The sequence below is a fragment of the Neoarthrinium moseri genome, assembly GCF_022829205.1.
Source record: "Neoarthrinium moseri strain CBS 164.80 chromosome Unknown scaffold26_Wmoseri_CBS_16480, whole genome shotgun sequence".
Taxonomy (NCBI): domain Eukaryota; kingdom Fungi; phylum Ascomycota; class Sordariomycetes; order Amphisphaeriales; family Apiosporaceae; genus Neoarthrinium; species Neoarthrinium moseri.
In genome coordinates, this window is record NW_026055140.1 from 35,687 (window position 1) to 57,763 (window position 22,077).

Below are 22,077 nucleotides of genomic sequence, written 5' to 3' on the forward strand. Positions count from 1 at the left end.
CGGCCTGGCTTCGCCCCGGTGGAGTCTGAAGCGTGTGGATTCTTGCCAACCTCCCTTCAGTTGTCATCGTGACCCCATTCTTTCGTCCCCGTGAACGAGTTCACCGAGCGCGTCGTTCTTGACCATTGAAATCTTAGAGTTTTCTTGCCTCACGGTGAGTGTGATCCTGTTGATCAGCAGTCCGGGGTTGAACTGAGAAAGTGCAGATCTCATACACCAGATCTCAGGGCCTCACGCCTTGTTTCACTCTACACACACACACACACACACACACACACACCCATTTTCTCCGGGTCTCAGGATGACTCACTGCAGACGGCCCTCTGACAACGCATCTATCGTCTCAGGCTCCAGCGGCTCGTCCCGCTCCAGCCGCTCCTCGACGTGGTCGAACACGTCGTCCGTCGGCAGGCACGTCAACGTGCAGGACAACCTGGCCCTGCGCCTGGCCGCCCACGTGCTACGCGGGCCCTTTGCCAGCGTGTCCTGCTCCTCGGACGGGTATAAGAAGCGTGGCGGCGGCCACCACCACTCCTCAAAGTCGAGCAGCTCGCACCGGTCCTCCAGCTCCCGCAGCTTCTCGCCCGAGCCGCGGCCAAATTGTCCGCCGCCGCGGCGACCTCCTCCCCCTCCTGGGGCGCGATTTGGCCCCGGTCCCGGATTCTGCCCCGGCGCTGGCCCCAGACCTGGCCCCGTGTGTGGTCCTGGCGGTTTTGGGGGCGGCCGAGGGTTCGTGCAGACAAGGGCACTGCCCGGCCCGCCTCCGCCTGTAGACCCCGTGTGGGGCCGGCCACCTCCGGGCCCCCCGAGGGGCCCACCACGCCCCACGGTGGAATTGGTCAATGAGTAGGGGGTAAAGCCGGCGGGCTTACTATCGAAAAGTTTCAGGAATGACGATCATGATATTGGACCGCTCATTAAATCATGGGGCGAGTTGCCGCGTTCTGTTCGGAGTTGGGTTTGGGCGCTTCGCGAGCAGCCGATTAAGCTGGGAGTTGTGGTGTATGGTGTCTCTTGGACTCTACCTTGTTTTACGGCCCTTTTTGTTTTTCCCTTTTTTATCCTGGGAACTTCCTCATCTACTTGCGTCTCTACTAAGTATCCTTGAGGAGCTACCCGGCCCATCGCACTCTTATAATCTTATAATGAAACTTCTCTGTTGTCATAAGAGCACGACCGTCTCATATCTCTTGTCTCATGTCTATGGGGTTCTCAAGATTTCCGAAGACAGCTGGATAACTTGGAGCATACATAATATTACATGCCAGGGTTTACTATCAACAGACTTTACACTACCCAGTGACGTATGTGTTGAGGCAAACAACCCAAGGGCCCAACGGAGAGAGACTTGCAGCTTCCCGTGACCGCCAAACCAAAGTTCATCGACCCTGCCTGAAAAATAATCTTGTAGGGAGGCTTTCCCAGGCAAAGGGACCGGTTGAAATAGGATTGTCAAGGTGGCTAGCGTGTGATCTGACTGATAATTCAAAGGACGAGAAACCATGTAAGCACCTCAACTTTGCCTAGCGACTTGTCCAGCGCTCAAGAAACTGCGCCCCCCGTCACGGGCCTAGTATGCGCGTTTTTACAGATCCCTCTCTCGACGTCATGATATCTCTACCAATCCTTCGAGAGTTTGAATCAACCTTAAAGATGAATCATTTTGCTGTACGTCCTATAAACCCTAACTCAAAGTAGCGTCTCTATGCCAGGGGTGCATAGCCTTGTGGGTCGCGGCCTGCCTTGGCCTATATGCGCTAAGTATCAGGCAATCTTCCAGGCGACAGCTGGTTCGAGGCACGACAGCCAATGACAAAGTCCTCGGCAGGAGATATGCAAGCACGACAATGATGCAGCATCTGCGAGCAATTGGGACTTTCAGAGCCTTGCACGTGGCCAACCAGTTGTGCCAACGGGTATGAAAGAGGCAACCCCGCCGAAAGTCCTCCTGTGGTCCCCAGGTGTGGGGAGCAATGCCACGATTCCCAGGTGCACAGCTCTCGCTCATTCGGTGGCCGCCAGGTGACTCATCAGGCCGCTCCACGATCGTCCTAGGCCCCACGACAGAGGCAGAGAGGGCGCATCTTTGGTCGTAAAATTTACCACTAGGAAACGCCATGGTTTCTCCAGTCATTGGCATCCTTTGTCCCGGGCCTGCACGATGCCCAGCTGGTGTGCCATAGGTGCTGCATGCCACATGCGGTATGCTGCACCCTGCCGGTAAGGCCGTATGCTGGCAGTTGTGTGGCTGGTTGCCTCAGCCACCAGCACCCAACTGTCCTACGCTGCATACTCGCTGACTTGGAATTGGCTCAGGCTCCCTCAGTCATACTAGACCATACAGGCATTGGTGCAGTGCACCTTATGCGACAGACGTCGTGCTCGATAGATGGTGCAGGCATCAGTCTGCAAAGCTGGGTGATTCTGCCGCGTCGGATCCTGCGACAAATTGAATCTCTTTGACCTTGCAAGATGAGTGAAGATACCGCGAGGCCAAGCGTCGTCCTATAGTGAGTCCCGTACGTTTTCACGATCCAAAGGCCAGCCCTTGCTTCCCACTCCAGCAATAGACTATCATTCGCCAATGCAGTCATGCGGCAAAGCCACTCCGCTTTGCAAGGTTATTGGGTGACCCTCCCATGTCCTAGCAGTATAGCGGTCGGTTAGTTACCACACGCGGTGTGACTTAGTACGGCAGTGGGCTTGATGCCTGGTGCCAACAAACGTATGCATCCCCAATAGGCAACGCCCGTCCCGTCCAATTGGTAAGACCGACCTCATGCACGCCGGCACCCATCTGCGCTAGAGAAGGCAGTGATTCGGAAGTGCCATCAGGCTACCTCCAAGAGAACTTTTCCACAGAGTATAAGAGTCTTCGTGCCTCCTGCCAACCCTTTCGATGCTATTGTGAGACAACATCCACACAACTCTCTCGGCCAGCCACCTGGTGCTCCGACCAGTCACACGACGACGAACTCGTGTAGCATCGCTCAAGTCTTTGATAGATTTCCCACTTGGATGCTATCCTTGTATATGTTCGCACAGTTGTTGAAAGCAGTGGCGAGTCCATCGCCCTCGGTCGAGATGGACCCGGACACTATGAGTGCGGACAGCACACCCGATGTGCCCCAGACGCCGCAGTTCGCACTCCTCGATTTCTTCTTCCCTGGTTTCTCCATGTTTGCATCTGCTGTGCACAAATATGCACACATCGACCTCAACCTTTACATCCCTCTAGTCATGCTCTTCGGAGCCCTAACACTGGTATGGAACTACTCAAGCCAGTATTTTTGGGACCAGGTCGAGTCTCACTTCATGTTGAGTGTGGACATTCGGATAGACGATGAGATCTACAACATACTCATGACGTGGGTTGCCAATCAGCGTTTCGCCCAAGGCGCCCGGCGATTCGTTGTAAACACCAATATCAACTCGAGATCGTGGTACCTCTGGCGCTGGGACTACGATGAGGAAAACGAAGACGGCTCTGATATCACCGGGCAGAGCAATGAGTCCAAGAAGAAGGCTCTGAGCTACACGCCATCCTTTGGAACCCATTACTTCTGGTACCGCGGTCGCTTCCTGCTATTCAAGAGGAACTCCAAGGAATCGTCCAGCTCTTTCATGGCAGTCAGTGAGCGCGAGGAGATCTCGGTGTGCTGCTTTGGCCGCAACCCCTGGATCCTCAAGGAGCTTTTGCACGAAGCCCGGTCGCTCTATATGGAGAAGGACCAGCAGAAGACGCTGATCTACCGCGGTACTACTCGCTCAGGGTCAACTGAGCCCACTTGGCAACGGTGTCTCGCCAGAGCCACGCGGCCATTCTCTACCGTCATTCTGAACAAGAAGACCAAGCAAGATCTCATCGACGACGTAACGGACTACCTTCACCCAGCTACCCAGCGCTGGTACTCCAACCGCGGTATTCCCTACCGACGGGGATATCTGCTCTATGGACCCCCTGGTACCGGCAAGAGTTCGCTATCCCTGGCTTTGGCCGGATTTTTCAAGATGCGCATCTACATCGTCTCCCTCAGCTCTATCACCGCGAGCGAGGAGAACCTGGCCACTCTCTTTGCGGAACTTCCTCGACGCTGCGTGGTGCTCCTTGAAGACATTGACACTGCCGGACTGACGCATACTCGAGAGCAAGACAAGGATGGGAGCGAGAGCTCCGTTGCTCCAGCTCCACTGGAGCCAGGGCAACTTACTCCAGGGAACGGCAACACCAACAAGAATGAGCCTGTGGGCCGGCTGTCACTCTCGGGTCTGCTCAACATCCTTGACGGCGTTGCATCGCAAGAGGGCCGCGTTCTGATCATGACCACCAACCACCTGGAGAAGCTTGACAAGGCACTCATCCGCCCCGGGCGTGTGGACATGATTGTCGAGTTCGGCCATGCCGACACCGACATGACCGCCTCCATCTTCCGTGCCATCTTCGCTCACATCGAGGGTGACGATGACGCGGCCGCCACACCCAACACGAAGGAGCTGCTTGACGACGAGGCCTTGAAGAAGGAGGCTGCGGAGAAGGAGAGAAGACAGAAGGAGGACGACGCCCGCGTCGAGGCCCTGGCCGTCGAGTTCGCGGCCAAGATCCCGGCCCACGAGTTCAGCCCGGCCGAGCTGCAGGGCCACCTGCTGAGGCACAAGCGCGACCCGCGCGCGGCCATCGACAAGGCCGACGAGTTCGTCGAGCAGACGCGCAAGGACCGCAAGGAGAAGGAGATCAAGGCCGCCGAGGAGAAGCGGCTGGCCGAGGAGAAGCGCAAGGAGGAGGAGGCCAAGCAGAAGGAGGAGGAGGACAAGAAGAAGAAGGAGGAGGACGAGGCGAAGCTCAAGGAGGAGCGGGAGAAGGCCAAGACGGAGAAGAAGGAGCGCAAGCGCAAGGCCAAGAGGGAAGAGCGCAAGAAGAAGCGGGACGAGTCGAAGAGGCCCAGATCGGGCTCGGATTCGGACGCGTCTTCTGACTCCTCGTCTGATGAGTCCGAGGCCGAGGATGCCAAAAAGAAGAGCGCGGCGACGAAGAAGCCTGTCGAGGTGCCTGACGTCAAGCCAGCGAAGTCTAAGCATGAAAAGAAGGACTCAGGGTATGGAACACCTACGAGCGTTGAAGCATAGGAGTGTTACATCGGGCCCGGCGTACAGGCGTTGTGCAGTTCATTCAAAAAAGGTAGACATGCCATCTCAGAAGGATTGGGCATTGCATTGTAAAGATAGAGGCAATATCATGATAATAAATAAGAATCAATACCCTATCATCACTGAGTATTCGGCTCCAGGTTGTGAGGCGAGAGCTTTATTTGTCAGGTTCCATCACCTCATCCCAACCATCTAATTACCCTAATCGAAGGCGCAATGGATCAAACGGCTTCATGAGTTCCCAGATAAATCGTGGCCAAGTATAGTGCCCACAAGATGTGTCGTACGAGTAGCGATAACCAGAAGTGTGGTTCCTGCTTTCATGGTAATGTTGCCATCGCCGTTATAACGTGTGGTTCTAATCAGCGTCTTCCTTTGTCTTCATACTAGTATCTCAGAGCATTAAAGGGCCAAGGTCAGACATCTAACGCAAGACAGCTGAAAGAGACCAAACTATCAGTCAAGACGGAAATTTCACGGTTCTGGAATTTTCTCCCTGTCCTGGGAGCCGGACTGACCGAGCTATGCCGCGTGATAGTGACCAGCTGAGGGCCGTGGAGTGCCGAATTGTCGGCTTGGCCGTGGCTCATACGCAAGTGTACCAGATAACCAGCGTATTATGAGTGCGTCGCCATAGCAGGTCCCAGAAACCGAGTAAACAATGGGGTGCCGTCTTGCACCGGCGGCCTGGTCCTCCTCACATTCACCCTCGCCGCCGGTGCCAGGCATCAACCGACGTATACCCTCCCTATGCCAACCACCCAGAGGCCTCTTATTGTCCGTTAAACGACAGCCAAATGTAAATTGATTCATGACCATGGGAAAGGTGCTCGTGCCCCGGTGGTCATGAGTCAGTTTACGACTCTCTTCTTTTTGCCCTTTCTCATCGGCGACGGTTCGAATACAACGGTAGTAGGCACCTCTCCCTTTTTTTCCTTTTTGCATAGTCTTGAATCACTGTTCGTTCTTTCACAATCGACGCGTTTTTTTATTATTACGGCAACTATCAAACAGAAGAAATTGCTCGTTCCTGGCTCGCCTTTTCTTTCAGCACCTTGTGTTTTTGCTGATGTGAGCATAATCGACTAGGAAACACCATTGGCAGTCAAGGGTAACACACTGAGTTTCAATTCGAGACAGACGGTGCACGAAACAGCACAATGAGGAGATGAATCGAAATACCATGCGCCAGACAGCGGCTGCATGAGATGCCTTATTGCAGCCATACCAATCATTGCCCCCATCTATCTTGTTTGGCCCTTTGTTTACAACCTACTGTGGCGTGTCGCTGACCCAGTCTGCAGATGGATGTGCCACCATGTTGGTGGCATCGTATCCCACGTATGGGAGACCACTGCGGCAGCATATGCACCCATCGCGTGTATTGTCGTGGGAATGGGGATTGTGTACGTCTATACTCACCAGCACTGGCTGGGCGAGGGCCTCGTTTCTGGCTGTGACCATCTGTTGTTATCGATCGGCAAGGGTATGCATAGTCTTGAGAAAGTGATGGTATAGCACGCGAACGCCTTGCTGTGGTCCGACCTTTGGCTGCTTGGGCTTTGTTGACCTCCCCCGTTGTGGCGTGTGAAGGCAACACTGACGGTAATTGAGGGTCGCTGACCATGGATGATGACTGCTGTCGACGTACTCTCATTTTCCCACTCTCTCCATGGGGCGAATCACGTTGCCGGAGTCTAATCCTCTTAGGCTTCACAATGTACAGTTTTGATATTTCATATGTGATCCAAATTCTGATACGGAAACCCTGAAGCGGTTGGATGGCAACTTCACAATGACGTGAAGTCCCGACTGTATACTGATTCGCTGTAATAGCTATCGTCCCATTGATAACATTCTTGGAGTCCTGTGATAGCACGTATTCAATCAACACGCCGGGCAGGTCAAACGCGTTGCGTCACTATACAGATTGGAGCATAGCAAACTCAACAGTGGTCATCTGATACGCTATTTAGCCATTGTAGCCCTACAGGCACGCGTGCTAGCTCTTGTATGTACATCGCTGCAGGCGTCATCTTCACATTGTGGACACCTGTGGGAGCTATTGCCGCAAATAGTCCCCCGGGAGAGCTTTACGACACAGGTTCCGATGGTATGCTGCGGAGACGGTTGTGCTGAGCCAGGTCGTATACCAAGGAGGGCCCTATCGCCACAGTGGCAAAGTACCACCGCCATCCCGGTTTCACGACTGTGACTTTGGAGGAGATCCTCCTGGAATGCCTCTTTCATGTACAGATGGGAGCCCACAGACGTCGGAGATACTCATGACAACTGGACAGGAGTTACAGCCCCTGCGGAAGAGGTCGACCAGGGCTTCATGACGCAACGCTTATCACCCGATCTCTGCATTTGTGTTGTACGTTGGCTGTATGACTAATCTAAACGCCTGCAATACTTAGAGGTGGTATCACGGTATGCGTGCGCAACGCGTGGCCTCAAGGGCAGCCCCAAGCAAGGACAAATGTTTATCCAACTGTATTCGTGATCCAAGTATGTCCACGACACCGCTGCCCAAGGCAGACCGGAGCTCTTGACGTACTTCATGAGTGTTTATCACAGCAGACCCTCCCATGGCCAATCGCATGTTGTTGTCCTGATAAGAGCCCGCGTTTCGACGAGAGCGGAATACTACACTGAAATCAACCCACCCTCAACTTGTCACACCGGGGGAATTGATGGGACTTGATCGCCTTTAAAATTTTGTAGGGCTTTCATTCATGGTTTAGGCCACTTAAGCCTTAGCAATAATGTATGGAGCTCTCAGGTATCGCTGCTGAACTCGTATTGCTTCGGAGGAAGCGGCTTGAATGGCCACAACAACATACGAAGGATCCCGCCGCCAAGGTGAGTCATCCAGAACCTAATCTCGTCTTGTGAAATGGCGTATCTAATTCCAGGTCAGTTGCCCTACTATGGTACTCCGAAGCTGGAGGAGCTCTAATTAATCTGCGGCTGTATACGCAGTTTGGATAGATTACTAAGGCAATAGAGAATAGCTCGGTCCCCACCGAGCAAGGGTAGCAGGAGCCGGGGGGATCTCCGTGCCACTCAAGTCAGCCAGCAACGCATACTGGTGCTAGGGAGTGACATTGGACACGACGGAAAAGGCATGACTTTGGCGGCGCCACGCAAGCTACAATGCCTTTTCGGGGGGACAGGAAGAGGAAGGCATAGTCACTGCGGTGACAGCGCAGGTCGCCAGCGATGGCAGGCCGGGAGGGGGGCTGGTGCAGTTTCGACTATGCGAGGATTGGGAGTATCGGCGGTGCAGCCCGTAAGGCCATTTCGACTGAAAGCAGACCGGCCAGACAAACGCGACACATCTTGTGACGAGCTCCAGAGAATGAGAAACCTCGGGTGGAGCCTCTTAATTTGGATTCTGGGATGACGGCACGGGCCAACCTGGGGCGCTATCGGGGACTCCGTCCCAGGTTTGAGAAATCTGACCTTCGTAACTCGTTCGCTGGCAGAGCTGGTGCAGCTTGACGTTGGTTGATCGACAATTAGTTGGACGCTTTCTTGGAATAGCGTTATCGAGGGTCGCCCCGGTTCCCCTTAGGATCCCTACAGTAAGTTACAGTAGGCACAGTAGGTATGTATGTTGGGACTACCAGGGGCCTGGCCCCCCCCTGGTTGCGATTGGTTTCGCGAAACAAGAAGCCTGCTGGCATTTGCATTACACCACAGCGTGTTCTGATGATGACGCTCAGCAGCAGCAGCAGCAGCTCAGCTCATGCAGTCGACGCCCGCAGGATCTTAGCCGAAGATGGAAATGTTCCAGAACGCTGCATCTAGAAGGAAGGGCCGCGAAACGGGGGCCAAGCCTTAGACGAGGTTGCGGGGAGCCGTGCCGTGGTCGTACGTACGTAGGAATGATGGGAAGCAAATCGCGGCTGCATATGAATGTCTCTGGTTGATAGGCCAGAGGCGCCGCAAGAACCCACGTTTCCCACGTTTCCGTGTTTCTCAGGCCCAACTGCGCCGGCCTCCTGCGTCGTCTTACAGTGCTGCGTTTTGTCAGGTCAGTCAGTCCTGGGTAATTTTCAATCCTGCAAGCTGGCGTCTGCGCACGCATCGTATGGGGTTCGCATCCAGGTGGTACAGTGTCCCTTTTGGCAGAGTCTGGGTCCGGCGCAGGACAACGTCATTCCAGCAACGCATGAGTCGCGAAGGCGGTGCTCCCAGATGTGTCCCCCGCGGAGACTTGTGCACCTGTGATGGCATCCCGCCCTTCTGCCCCTACAATAGAACACTGGACGAGGCGGTAATCACCGAGACTAGACGAATATTCCCGAGGCTGAAAAAGCCTATAATTCATGACGCGCAGGCCAAGCTTTTGAACGCCTGAAAGCCACCACGGCCGCTAAAGAGTCAACTGGTAAAGGTGACGGATGGTGCTGCATGTTCAATGCACGTAGTAGACGGCCGTCCACTGTGGTCTCATGTCGCGTGGTGTGGCCCGTAATCATGTCTTGCAAGTCTGGACTCCTGAGGGAAGGGAAGCAGATATTCTTGGACAATCGACCCGTGCATGGCGAAAATAAGGAGGGTGTGAAGGAAGGCGAATGACGGATGCCACTGACTGTTGCTCGTGGAACCTGAAACCGATGCCAGCCAGGATCGAGAAATGCTCCTCTGCACGTGGTCAGCGGCAAGGATGTTGAGCCTACGACGAGATGGGCAACCCGCATCAGGCAGTTGGATTGAAGGAATAGTAGCGAGATCTCTCGTCATATGTCAGCCGTCCTCGATAGGGCTGTGCCTACCCATGCCATATATTCCGCACCGTGGTCTGGTTGGAGGCCACCAAATTGCATTGCATCGCATCTCAAAGGTAAGTAAGAGAAAGGCATACCAAAGTACTGTACCTAGGTGCCTAGGTGTGCGGCCAATCAGGGGACTTATACACTTCGGCGGGCGCCCCGTGGGAGAGGGGAGCATGCGCTGGGCAGTTGGGTATATCCATCGAGAACTATAGACGAATGATTAGTAGTATTGTCTTGCTGTATACATGGTGGCTGGCGCTGGCTGGCGTTGGCTCCCGTTGATTGGATGCCAGATGTCTCAGGGAGCGGCTGTGGCACTTTTGGCCAACTGTTGGTAACGTTATCACAGAGCCTTTCTTCCTTCGTTCCTCGAGTGCCACGCGAAAGCCATGAGCCAGCCATGAGCCAGCCATGAGCCAGCCATGAGCCAGCCCGCACGTGCTGGGCCACGAGGCACGCTAGGGTGATGCAGCTTGCGATCCCACCAACGCGGGCGTGCATCTCCGTGGCTTCAGCTAGACTTGCAGCAGAGGGCCTGGGCTCAGGTCATCCACGCGCACGACCGGCACTTTTTGCCCGTTTGTTAATCTCTCTTGCAGCACGGCTCTCGCATGCCACGCTTGACGATTTTTGTTCTGTCAACAAGTTTGATGCAATGCAAGTCGAGGTCCTGAACGGATCTCTCATCTGCATCCACCGCCCTGCTTTTTGATGTCCCTGCCACATGACTCTTGCTGGGCCGGGGGCAGCTTTCCACCAACAATCGGATATCGCTCGAGGGAATGCCCCGTAACGTAGATATCGTCGGGCTTGATTGGACTTTGCTCAGGCGTCTCGCAGCACTCATGTGAACAGATAATTTTGTTTGGCTGACTTGGTATTGAAGTCACCGTGCAACAAGTGCCTACCGACGGGGCCCTTTCCCCAAGGGTCGCTGCTAGCCCGTGTTCCCTGACTCAGATTCCAATCCATAATACGCCACTCCGAGACTCAACGGCGCCAACATGAAAATCTACGAGAGTCCTCCCATGTGAAGATACAAAATTGGGGTTGGTCTATTTCCGGTCCGGTGGATGTGTGTGCCAGTGCACGGCAGGTTCTCGGACTTGGTGGCTATACTATGGTAAGCCAGCCCGCGGGCAGATAGGACAGACTGGATGGAGTACCACGTTCGGATGATTCGAAGCAAGCAACGGCGCTGATCCACGAAGCTGTGAGTGACAACGTCTGGGGACGAGGGCGATCGGCCTGCTGGACTCCAAGGGGTCCCTTCCCAGGTCAGAAGACTTCTCCACCAGCTCTAGGTTGACTTGCACAAGCTCCCGCAGTCCCCTTGATGAGCTGAAGATCCCGCCCACTGTCTCGGTGCTGTCGACGGGCCTCGTGAGTCGTGAGGCCCGTCTCAGTGCCCGTCGTAACGAACCGCCCACCTCGGAAGTCGTGCGGGTTAGCCAACGAGACCAACGGCTGTCAACCATCTACTAACAGGCTCTGCCGCCACGGCCGCCGCCCGAGTTGAAACCGGCGAGCGTGCGGACCCGAGTGACTCGCGGACGGGCGACAAGCCTCGCAGCACGATGTGCTCACGTTAGGCCGAATCTGGCATGCATGCTCCGATGCTTGTTCGCAACCCCACGAGGACATACATACAGACCAAGCAGCCGCCCAGGGATCGGGCACTCTCTCCATAACGTATCCAACACAAGGGGTCCCTTACAGATATGGGGTTGCCGATTGTTACGACGCTACCATGCGTTGCTAATCGAGGGACTGCAACGTATGGCAAGCTACGTGTAGATAGGACCCTTGTCCTGCTTGTTACTCCAAGATGCCATCGAGGCCGGGACAAAACGACGTGTTTTCCAGGCGGCATCCACGCCCGACAGACGGCAGTGGAGCACATAAGCACATGCCTGCCGGTTCTGCTGGAGCCCGTCTCTGGAGGTCGTCCGCGAATCGTCATTTGTGCGAGACCCAGGCGGGAGCCAGGTTCTTGACGTACATCCCCACCTGAGGCTGAAGGGGATGGGTATGGCACGGCCTAACCACCTAGGTATTGTAGTTAGTACATAGTAGAGCGTCAAAGCAGAAGCCGACGACAGAGCAGCAGATTTGGTATTCCCGACTTAAGCACGGAGAGGTGCCAATGAGGGATGTATCTGAGCAGGGGGTCTATAGTAGTGGATTTGTGGTCGTCTGCATTGCTCGCAAGCCTGACCTATATAGAGCGCCTTTGGTGGAAGCGGCGCAGGCGCAATCCGTGATATCTGCCTTGATGGCTCAGCAGATATAGCCATCACAAGCGAGGTATACAACACCCGGGAGTGTTTTCTTATTCTGTTTCAGACGGGGAATCGGGGTATGGGCTTCTGGAGCTTGGGGGCGCCTCCTCCCATTCTTTTTGGCCTGATCGCACGAGACGGTGGACTCGTCTGCGGGAGGTTGACAGATGCAGCGCAGTAGACTCTGGCATTGCATATGCCCAGAAAGCATCACAGGTTGCAGAGCAAAGCCCGAGAAGGAGTTTGAAGCGGGCCAGCCAGCCTGACGGCCCAGCCTTTTGCAGAGCGTGACAGGGCCCTGTAACGGCAGTCTGACGGTGCATCCGGGGGGGAGGTGACATGGGGGACGGCAGTGTGTGGTTTCGGGAGGAGAGGTGTAACTCGTCCAGTAGGGTCCAGTAAGGAATGGATGTAAGGATGGGATGGGCAAATGGCCACAGCCCTTCGACAATAGGATCACAATCGGATCCAGGATGCCTCTGCCAGTGCAGTCACGGGTGCTGGGCGGTAGATGTCCACAGCCAGCCAGAGCCCTGGAGCCCCTGGAGCCCAGCCTGGGGGGAGGGGCCTGCTGCTGTACTGCCGGGCTGCTGGGCTGCTGTACACGCATTGGATAGTACTCAAGGTACTGTGGTATGCACCAACACTACAGTTTAGTTAGGCAGGCTAGCGTCCCCACCTGGGCAGAGGCGCTACGGTGCAAAAGCGCAATTCCTCCGTCACCCTCAGCCGCCGATCCTTTTGTCAAGAGAGAGAGAGGAAGGGCCCCAGAGGCGCCAGAGGCCCCAAAGGCCCCATACCTGTTCCAGAATTGCCAGAAGGGAGCAAGAGCCAGCCCGGCCAGCCCAGCAGAGAGATCCAGCAAAAGGGCGCCGCTAAGCTACTGTGAGGTAGATATCTAAACTACGGGGGACTGCTCCTTTTGCCTCCTTTCACCTGACCGACTCGCCGTCGCCGTCGCCGATTCCATCTTCCTGCCTGCCCCTCCTGTCTGTGTCTGGTCTTCGGTCTTCGAAGTTCGGTCTCGTCCAGCCTGTCCAGCCTGTCCAGCCTGTCCAGCGTCCACGGGTCATCGAGGCACCATCAACACGGCACACCCTCCCTCCTAAAAGGCATACCGGTTCTTCCCCCCCATCGTCAAACTGGCCATCGTCAGACTCCATCCTCCCCACGGCCGTCGTGACGACCACACCACATATCCTGTCCTGTAGCTATGGGCAACAGCCAGGGCAAACCCGTTGACCTCAACGGCGAAGGTAAGCCGAATCTCGAAAACTATCACAGCACCTCTGCCCTACCTCTACCCTGCTCTGGTCTGCTCTGCCCGCCCTCCCTTGGAACCTGCAGCTCCCCATCTCATGTGGCCATGACCAGAGCAATTGATGCTCTCCCCCGTCATCCAACCCACCCGACTAACGAAACGCGCCCGCAGTGAACCTCAACCACTTCCGCCTGCTTCGGGTCGTGGGCCGCGGAGCCTTTGGCAAGGTCCGAATCGTCGAGAGAAAAGACACGAGTCTGTCGTTTGCCCTCAAATACATACGGAAGGATGAAGGTGCGTAGCCACAGCCTGCCCCCCCCGGAGGAAAAGGGGATACCTTCGTCTCCATGCTCACACAATTGCCCACCTATAGTCGTCCGGTCAGAAAGCGTGCGGAACATCATACGAGAACGGCGCATGCTCGAGCATGTGAATCACCCTTTCATATGTAACTTGCGTTACAGCTTCCAAGACATTGAGTACATGTGCGTCGAAGCCACAATCGATCCCCTACAGACATGCTGCAACCGGTGCTGACCCCTGAGACGAACAGGTATCTAGTGGTCGACCTGATGACCGGCGGTGACCTTCGATTCCACATCTCGAGAAAGACATTCACAGAAGAGGCCGTCCGCTTCTGGATTGCAGAGCTGGGTTGCGCCCTCAAGTACATACATGAGCAGGGCATCATCCACCGAGACGTAAAGCCCGATAATGTCCTGCTGGATGCCGACGGCCATGTTCACTTGACAGACTTTGTGAGCCGCCATCTCCCATCCTGACCTCCCAAAGTATTGAACCGACTCTAATACTTCTTATCCAGAACGTCGCTTCAGATGTCATTCCAGGCAAAGTTCTGACTAGCAAGTCTGGAACCCTAGCCTACCTCGCCCCTGAGGTATACAGCGGCAAAGGCTACACAGTAACAGCCGATTGGTGGTCGCTAGGCGTTCTGTTCTATGAATGCATTTACAACAAGGTACGCTTCAATACTGCTGCACCTATCGTCGTTTCAAGGCTGACGCGGATTTTTTTCTTCTATAGCGGCCATTCGAGGGCAACTCGGAATCGAGCCTATCTAATGTAATCACTGCTGCTAACCCCAAGTTTCCCATAACTTCTCCTCCCGTCGGGCTGCCCTGTCTCTACGCCATCCAGAAAGCCCTAGACCCCAATCCCAAGACCCGCATGGGCTCGACATGGGCCAGCTTCACAGACCACGAGTTTTTCAGAGTCATCAACTTCGACGCCCTGCTCAGGAAGGAGCTTGAGCCTGTGTTCGTGCCATCCGCCGATAAGACGAATTTCGACGCCACTTATGACTTGGAAGAGCTGTTATTAGAAGAGGCCCCTCTGGAGGCGCGGGCACGGAGACAGAAGCCGCGGGAGAAGCTCAAGGACGATGCGACGGAGAAGGAGATCCGCGAGGAGGAGCTCTACAAATCCATCGAGCGCGATTTCCAGCCCTTTGACTACACTGTGGCTGCGTACAACAAGTAGGCAGCACTTCTACTGCCCAGATCTGCCTTGTGCTAACATCAAGTAGGATCACTGCGATGCAGAATTCCGACGGGTCTCACGGGCCAGGCCATGTAGACGGCTCCACTCACGGCCAGGCTATGAGCGTGAACACGGCCGTCCAGGCACAGTCGGCGAACGGCAACGTCGGCATCTACAGGCCGGAGCCAGTGCAGAGGCACATGTCAAGCGAACAGGCTCATCATGAACGACAGGGTCGAGGAGTCCCTGGCCGGCCTGCGCCTCTCCCGCCTTACCCCACGTCGTACACGAGTCGCAGTACGCAACCTTCGGGCATGAGGGTGGAATCTCCCACCGGCGGTGTGCAAGTAACGATCGACGCTGCCGGCAGCTGGTCGCAATTAGCACGCCAGGATGCGACCTTGCCCACCGATGCCAACGCCACGAACGACGACAAGTCGGGAGGCTCCAGCAGTGGTGTGTTCGGTCTGTTCGGACGCAAGAAGGGTCGCGGCCATAGCCCGAAACCAAAGGAGAGGGGAGTCCTGGGGAAAGAAGGAGCTAGAGTCATTATTGGCTGAGCCTTCCTCACAAATCTCGGCGCCCGCGATCTGCGCCGTTGCGCCTTTCGCTGTAACGCGTTGGGGCAGCTCGACAGTCCTGGGCTTCTCACTGTGAACTTCAATGTCACAACGTCGAATGCCCCGCGGCAATACCCCCGAGCCGTGTGGCTTGATCGAGACGGAGAAATATTTCCAAGGTCCCTGCTATATATTTATGGGGGCTTTGGTACACGCGATGTCGGTGCAGACCGGCGGCGTTCTGGCGGAATCACTTGGAGATGAGCCCCATGGTTCATTGTGACAATTAACCATTTTTTATTTTTTAAGAATTGCATGGGATGGAAAGGAGCGAGCTTTGGTGGTCATGATACCCAGGACTTTTGACACATTTCTCCCACTCAGCTCAACAAACCAATGGGCAGCAACGGCTCAGGGTCGCAGCAAGAATCGACATCCAAATCGATTCATATCATGGCGCGGCCTGGCAAGCAGGGGAATGATCTGGTTTGGTGGTCTGGTTCAAGTCACGTACGGGTGTGATCATCAGAAGCAACAAACAAGATTGCAAGAGGACGAGCGCGACTGGGTTTCGAGAACCAATCCCTTGCGCAAACGCCTTGGACATGTCTCCGAGACGCATTGATCTTCATCAGCAGCATGATTGGGAGGTGTATAAGTAAATAGACCAAAATACATGCATCAGATGGCCTCAAGCCGGCCTACATACCAAAATCCGCCACTCATTTTTTCTGCGCCTGAGCTGCATGCCCTATTCTTCACCTTCTTCCTATCGGACTTAGACCTGAGAGACCCTGATCGCGGAGACATCTAGGTAGAAAATGGGGAACGTTTTCTGGGAAACAGGCGCGGTGTCAAGATGCTGGGCAAGGGTTTCAGCAGCCACGGCCAACTGGCTCGTTAGGGAAGGGAAGTCGATGATATTTAATGCGAGTGAAACACATAGACTTAAAGGTTCCTGACAAAGCCTTGGGACTCGAAACCTTTTTGAACATGCTTTTTTTATATTTGCTTTGCATCATGTAAGCGGACTATGGCTATATAACTTCAGGGCAAGCAGTTATAGGGGGCATGTGATGAAACACACCCCGTGCTCTCGGCTTCCCAGAAACAGCCTAACGCCAACGGCTGATGCTTCTTTCTTTTCGTCCCCCGAGCAAGCCGGGGGCCGTTCCGTCGGCCCGTCCACAAACAACAAACACTCTCTCTCTTTGGTCCGGTCTAACTTAGTCAATGAGCAAGCCACCGCTGGCGATCAGGTGCAGGCCGTTGATCCAGCTGGCGCGGGGCTCGGCCAGGAAGCCGACGGCGAAGGCGATCTCCTCGGGCTTGGCCATGCGCCCGTCCACGGGCGTCTGGTCCATGGCGGGCTTCATGGCCTTCATGAACTCGTCGCCCGCGCCCGCGAAGCCCTCGGTCATGGTCGGCCCCGGCGACACCGCGTTGACGGTGCACTTGTACTTGGGCGGCAGCTCCTTGGCCCAGCACCGCGTGAAGCTGTCCACCATGCCCTTGGTCCCCGCGTAGATGGTCTGCAGCGCCGGCGCCGCCCGCGCCGAGATGGAGCAGATGTTGACGATGCGGCCGCCCTGGGCCGGCAGGTGCGGCAGCACCGCCTGCGTCAGCAGGAACACGCCGCGCGCGTTGAGGTTGACCAGCAGGTTCCAGTCGGCCAGCGTCTGCTCCGAGAACTGCTTGTTGATGGCCAGGGCGGCGTTGTTGACCAGGATGTCGACGTGGCCGTACCGGGCGACGGCCGCGTCCACCAGCCCCTGCGGGCCCGTCTCGGTGCCCAGGTCCGCCTCGACGGCGATCGAGGTCGCCGCCGTCGCCAGCGACGCCACCACCGTCTCGCCCGCGCTGCGCAGGTCCGGGAACGGGTAGTTGATCACCACGCTGGCGCCCCGCGACGCGAGCTCCCGCGCAATGGCGGCCCCGATGCCCGTGCTGGAGCCCGTGATGATGGCGACCTTGTCCTTGAGCGTCTGGTCTGGCATTGTGGCGGATAGAGATGTCGTTGTTGGGAGAGGAGGCGGGGGGGTATCAGTACTCTATCAGGCTCGTGGAAAGGGAGAAGACCTGTATGTCTACGATCGAAGAAGGAAAAAGAGCAGCGTTTATTAGAAAAAAGAATATGATCTTCCCTCGTCCACTTGTACCAAATGCCCGTGTCGTTTATGGTCGCCCGGTTCATCAGGTGGAGTGTTAGTGACTCTGACGTCCGGCTTCCCACCCCTTGCCCGAGTATGCAGGGACGCTGGACCGGAAATGTGGGGGACGAGCGAGGAGGGGTCCCGAAAGCTGGGGAGGGGCGTGAGGATCATCCCGCGCCCCCTGACTGTGCTATGTGCTAACTCGGTACGGGCGTTGGCTAAACCAACTCCATCCTGGGGTCGTCTTATACCACGGATTGCCGGAGCCTTTCTGTCGCCCCGGCACTTCTGTCGGTTTATGGTTTCCCCCTCTCCCATCGTTCTCTGGGTCGTCGTGTCACGAGTAGATCACGATGGCCGCAGATGCGACGGTGCGGATGGGACGGGATCCACACCGGGATCTTAGTCACTGTCACACACACATCAGACGGGGCCCGACCGGCGTTGCTCTTGGCTCTGAATGCCCGCTTACAAACTTTTGACGTCGCGCATATCGCAGTTGCTTACGCCAGCAACCATCGGCAGTGATAGCATGTGCCAATAGTATGGTCTCATCTTTCTTGCTGGGAGATTCTTACACAGTCGCAAGTCGCTGGCCGTCCTGCCTGGGTATTCTCTCTAGTCCCGCCTGCCGCTGGTGGCCTTGTAATCATCCTCGCCGACGACGGGATGTACCAAAATTGGCCCTTTCAGGATATGAGCGAAATGCCAATATTGTATACTCTTATAGCGCCGACCATGTTGTGCACAAATCAAGACGAGACAATATACATGCGACGAAGGCAGACGGAACCTGGAGATTGCGTAGCTGCGTCTAAGAAAATCACGATGGCGTCAGACTGGTTAAGGGACAGATGAAAGAAATAAGACATTTCGTATCGCTTGCAGAGTGTCCAGTGTTCTTTTGAGTCTATATCCATCGCCATGTCTTCTAATGATCATGCTGTTGGAGAGAATATCGAGAAAACTTACGAGCCGCACCCCGACCCCCAAGCTCTGACGGGACACCGGGACCAGTCCAAGAACTCCAAAACAGGAGTGGACTATGAGCCGCATCCGGAGCGCTCCGTATACGTCTCGCCCGAGAAGGAGAACATAGTCAAGCGGATTTGCAGCCTCTATAGCGGCAGCGCGAGCAAGGACGACATGTAGGCGTACGCTGAAGAAGCTATCTCCGATGGCCCCTGGAGCTACTGCGATACTCGATACAAGAATGCCGGGCAGTGGTACGGTATGCACGGTGAAGATCTCACGAAATTTAACCCGGGCTGTTACTGATGGGATGGCAGGCATCCCCAAGATTTTCAAGTCCGAGAGCCTGAAAACAGAAATCCTAAGCCCCTCGGACACAGACCTAGGCCAGATCGTGTTCAAGCTTCAACAGAGATACACAGCCAGGGCTGTGAACCTGTCGAACGTCGTCAACTCACTGGTCAGCCTGTCGCTGGACCAGCAAGGGAAGGTCAAGTACCACAAGGACATGTGGAACGAGAAGGACCATTCTCACGAAGACATCGGGAAGTTTTTCAACTGAACGGTGATCACTTAACCAAGATCACCAGGCCGCCGTCGGATCTGTAGCACTTGCAGCCAATATCAGTTTTGGTCACTTTTTAACCCAAAGGTGATTGTTGTTCATCTAGCCATATCGAGTTCAATGATTCATACCAAAATACGTCGCTCCTCCGTCCAGGAATTTGTTGTCACGACATCCGCTGACTATATGATGGGCATCGTGATGTTACGTCTGAATCACTCGCTCTCCGAATATACTTAAGCATTGCCTTCCAATATGCAATATGCATCTGCTTGGTTTTTCTTGTAATCAAACTGATTGACGAGCATCTTCAATAGATCTGGATAAGCAATATAATCAAAGTATGGGTAAGGAAAGCAAGTCGTCGTCGTCTGGCGGTAAGCAATCCGGCAGCAAGGAATGGGTCCAGGCGGGCGAGAGCGCAACGCCGCCTCCGGCGCGGCAAGGAGAGAAAAGAAGTTCTCAGCCTGTCGTTGTCCACAATACTAAGAGTGACTCGGGCGGGGGAGCCAAGGGCTGGGACAGGGACGCTCCTTCTCCTTCGTACGCGAGCGGTAAGAGTCATAGATAGACTTTATAGCAAGGAATAACGCGAGTTCATGGCTGCGTTAGCTATGTGGCCTTTTGAGGAACATACTTCAGATCTGGAGAGTAGATGTAGACACTACTGCACTTTGATATGTATTCCCGTCTATCGGTTGGTAGTACCTGTCGACTCCCGATACTGCCTTTGCTGCTTTCTTGGATACTGTCTTCCGTCTTTTGTACCTTGTGCATAAAGAGCCTTAATTATCTGGGCGGCCTCGACTGAGAACTTGGATGTTTGTAAGAAGAAGATTGCTAAGAGAACGCTGAACGACGACAATACTGAGCGACGGGGTATCAGGCATCAAGATGACATCTTGCTAGCTTTAAGCTGTCAAAAGTAGGATTGCTCTAACTAATCACCTGTCACGCCAATCCAACCCAGCACTCAAATGTCAACGCCGATCACCGAATAGCCAGAGTCTTCACAGAACTTCCAATCAAGTCTTACGGACATTTGTTGCCCACACAGCAGGTAATTGTGCCATTTTGGCATTCACCGAAGCTGTTTGCCTTCCCGTCGTCAGGGAAGGTGTAAGCCTCGCCGACACAAGGAGCGAAGAAAGCAGTAGGCACCTTGACGTCTAAGAAGGGGCGAGTGGGATTCGCACAAGCTCCTTGACCGTTATGGTTCTGTGAAGTGAATATGGTTAGCCACTGGAGTCAGAGTTGTGCACGGATTCGAGGCAAGAATCAGACTTACAGGACATTTGTTCAAAGCAAACAAGTCTTTGGTACATCCTGTGACCCGGACCCCATTACAGCTGCAAGTCATCGAGAGCGAATAGCCGTTGCTGTGAGAGGAAACCTATGGTTAGTAATTCTTGATGTTGACGACGCGTGACAAGAATGACATCTTACACGTAGGATACATCGATATCAGGCACCGCAAACGTATAGTGCGTGATGCCATTGTCCGGTGGAATAACGAAGTTCGCCTCGATTTGCGAGACGTCGCCAGTGAGCTTGTGCTTGGCCTGGAGACAATGAAAGTTAATCTCACAAATGCTTGGTCAAATCGAGCCCTCTAGACTCACAAGCCCGATCTGTATATTTCCTGCCCACTGTAACCTCACGTTAGCCATTTTCGGTTCTTTGAAGAACTTCCAAAAGAAAGATCCAATCAATAACATACACCAGTAGGAACCGCGATCGCAGCTGTGGCACCGGCAGCCATAGTACCAATAGTCGTATTAATCCCAGAGACAATACTAGGCCCACCAACATTACTTGCGTGCAGAGTAGAGATTGGCGCTCCTGCCTGGTTCACAATGCTAATAGTCATTAGAGGCGGGGGCGTAGGAATGACCGCGGCAAACATATTGCCATGAGGGCAGGCCGTGTCGAGGGCGCCGCAGATAGCCTCACCAATGGTTGGCGCAGAACGGCGACTGATGGTGGGGGAAGCTAGTGTCGAGGAATAAACGGACGGGCTGGTCTCTATGACAGTCGTCATAGTAGTGACAACGGTGGCCGTCGAGCTACCGTAAGAGATATCGAGGGCGAAGGCACAGACTGCCAATGCCAGGGTGATCATCTTCATGAGAACAGACATCTTGAATGAGTCGATAACAGGGCCGAATTGGTCAACCCGTGCGCTGTGATGACAGGAGTTGGTAGTGTATATGTCTTTCTGCTGTTCTTCACAGAGAGTTGAGTTGACGGCATGTAGGAGCACCAAAGGACTTGGTGAGAATGACGAGATCTAAATAGAGTTGCGGGCCGCGCTGTCAAGGCGGATGCCTTTAATTAACCTCAACTTAGAGCGCTTGCTTTCTGGTTGCATGAAGTGACATATGCAAGATTCACCAGGCTCGAAGGTTAATCCAGGCAAGGAAAGCACCAGGAGCGCAAAGAACAGGTATAGAGGTCCACGGCCGGGGAGCACATTGGGTTCACCAGGGGGTCAATGACTTCTCTTCCAAGTTCGTATACTTAACTCGGAAATTGGTTAAGGGGCTTTGCCAACCCAGACAGAAGTGTATGTTAGTTCTAGGCATGGTCTATCCCAAGATGGTACAGGGCAAGCCTGCTGCTAACATGTCGATTCTTCGTCCTATACGTTACTTCCATTTCTGAGAATCCACTCAGCATAAGCATGATACTGCAACTATCGAGCCCCTGTCTATTTGCTATACGAGAAAACGGCTACCTCTTATACACCTAACGTTTGGCCATGGCACACGAACCTGAGTGGCCCGAATTTGCTTGAAGTTGTTTGCATGCCATCCTTATCGATTGCGAATTGTGGAATGTCTGGCAAATGT

At 54.6% G+C, this 22,077-nt stretch overlaps 6 protein-coding genes across 6 annotated transcripts; 4 read left to right on the top strand and 2 right to left on the bottom strand.

Moving 5' to 3' along the window:
* Positions 1-301: 301 nt before the first annotated feature.
* On the top strand, positions 302-850 carry JN550_006993 (uncharacterized protein; the record flags this gene model as incomplete). Its single annotated transcript, XM_049318795.1, has 1 exon — positions 302-850. One exon carries the CDS (start codon positions 302-304, stop codon positions 848-850), a length of 549 nt encoding a protein of 182 aa, XP_049170888.1.
* Positions 851-3,084: 2,234 nt separating this feature from the next.
* JN550_006994 (uncharacterized protein) lies at positions 3,085-5,124 on the top strand (the record flags this gene model as incomplete). The annotated part of the gene is made up of 1 exon (XM_049318796.1): positions 3,085-5,124. One exon carries the CDS (start codon positions 3,085-3,087, stop codon positions 5,122-5,124), a length of 2,040 nt encoding a protein of 679 aa, XP_049170889.1.
* An 8,303-nt stretch (positions 5,125-13,427) lies between these two features.
* On the top strand, positions 13,428-15,535 carry JN550_006995 (uncharacterized protein; the record flags this gene model as incomplete). Its single annotated transcript, XM_049318797.1, has 7 exons — positions 13,428-13,470; positions 13,647-13,769; positions 13,849-13,960; positions 14,029-14,233; positions 14,299-14,454; positions 14,520-14,971; positions 15,022-15,535. The coding sequence occupies 7 exons, from the start codon at positions 13,428-13,430 to the stop codon at positions 15,533-15,535; spliced, it is 1,605 nt and encodes a 534-aa protein (XP_049170890.1).
* A 1,226-nt stretch (positions 15,536-16,761) lies between these two features.
* On the bottom strand, positions 16,762-17,532 carry JN550_006996 (uncharacterized protein; the record flags this gene model as incomplete). The annotated part of the gene is made up of 1 exon (XM_049318798.1): positions 16,762-17,532. One exon carries the CDS (start codon positions 17,530-17,532, stop codon positions 16,762-16,764), a length of 771 nt encoding a protein of 256 aa, XP_049170891.1.
* Positions 17,533-18,612: 1,080 nt separating this feature from the next.
* On the top strand, positions 18,613-19,222 carry JN550_006997 (uncharacterized protein; the record flags this gene model as incomplete). Its single annotated transcript, XM_049318799.1, has 3 exons — positions 18,613-18,836; positions 18,901-18,914; positions 18,978-19,222. The coding sequence occupies 3 exons, from the start codon at positions 18,613-18,615 to the stop codon at positions 19,220-19,222; spliced, it is 483 nt and encodes a 160-aa protein (XP_049170892.1).
* Positions 19,223-20,257: 1,035 nt separating this feature from the next.
* JN550_006998 (uncharacterized protein) lies at positions 20,258-21,365 on the bottom strand (the record flags this gene model as incomplete). The annotated part of the gene is made up of 5 exons (XM_049318800.1): positions 20,258-20,443; positions 20,514-20,604; positions 20,672-20,787; positions 20,848-20,874; positions 20,946-21,365. The coding sequence occupies 5 exons, from the start codon at positions 21,363-21,365 to the stop codon at positions 20,258-20,260; spliced, it is 840 nt and encodes a 279-aa protein (XP_049170893.1).
* Positions 21,366-22,077: the final 712 nt, after the last annotated feature.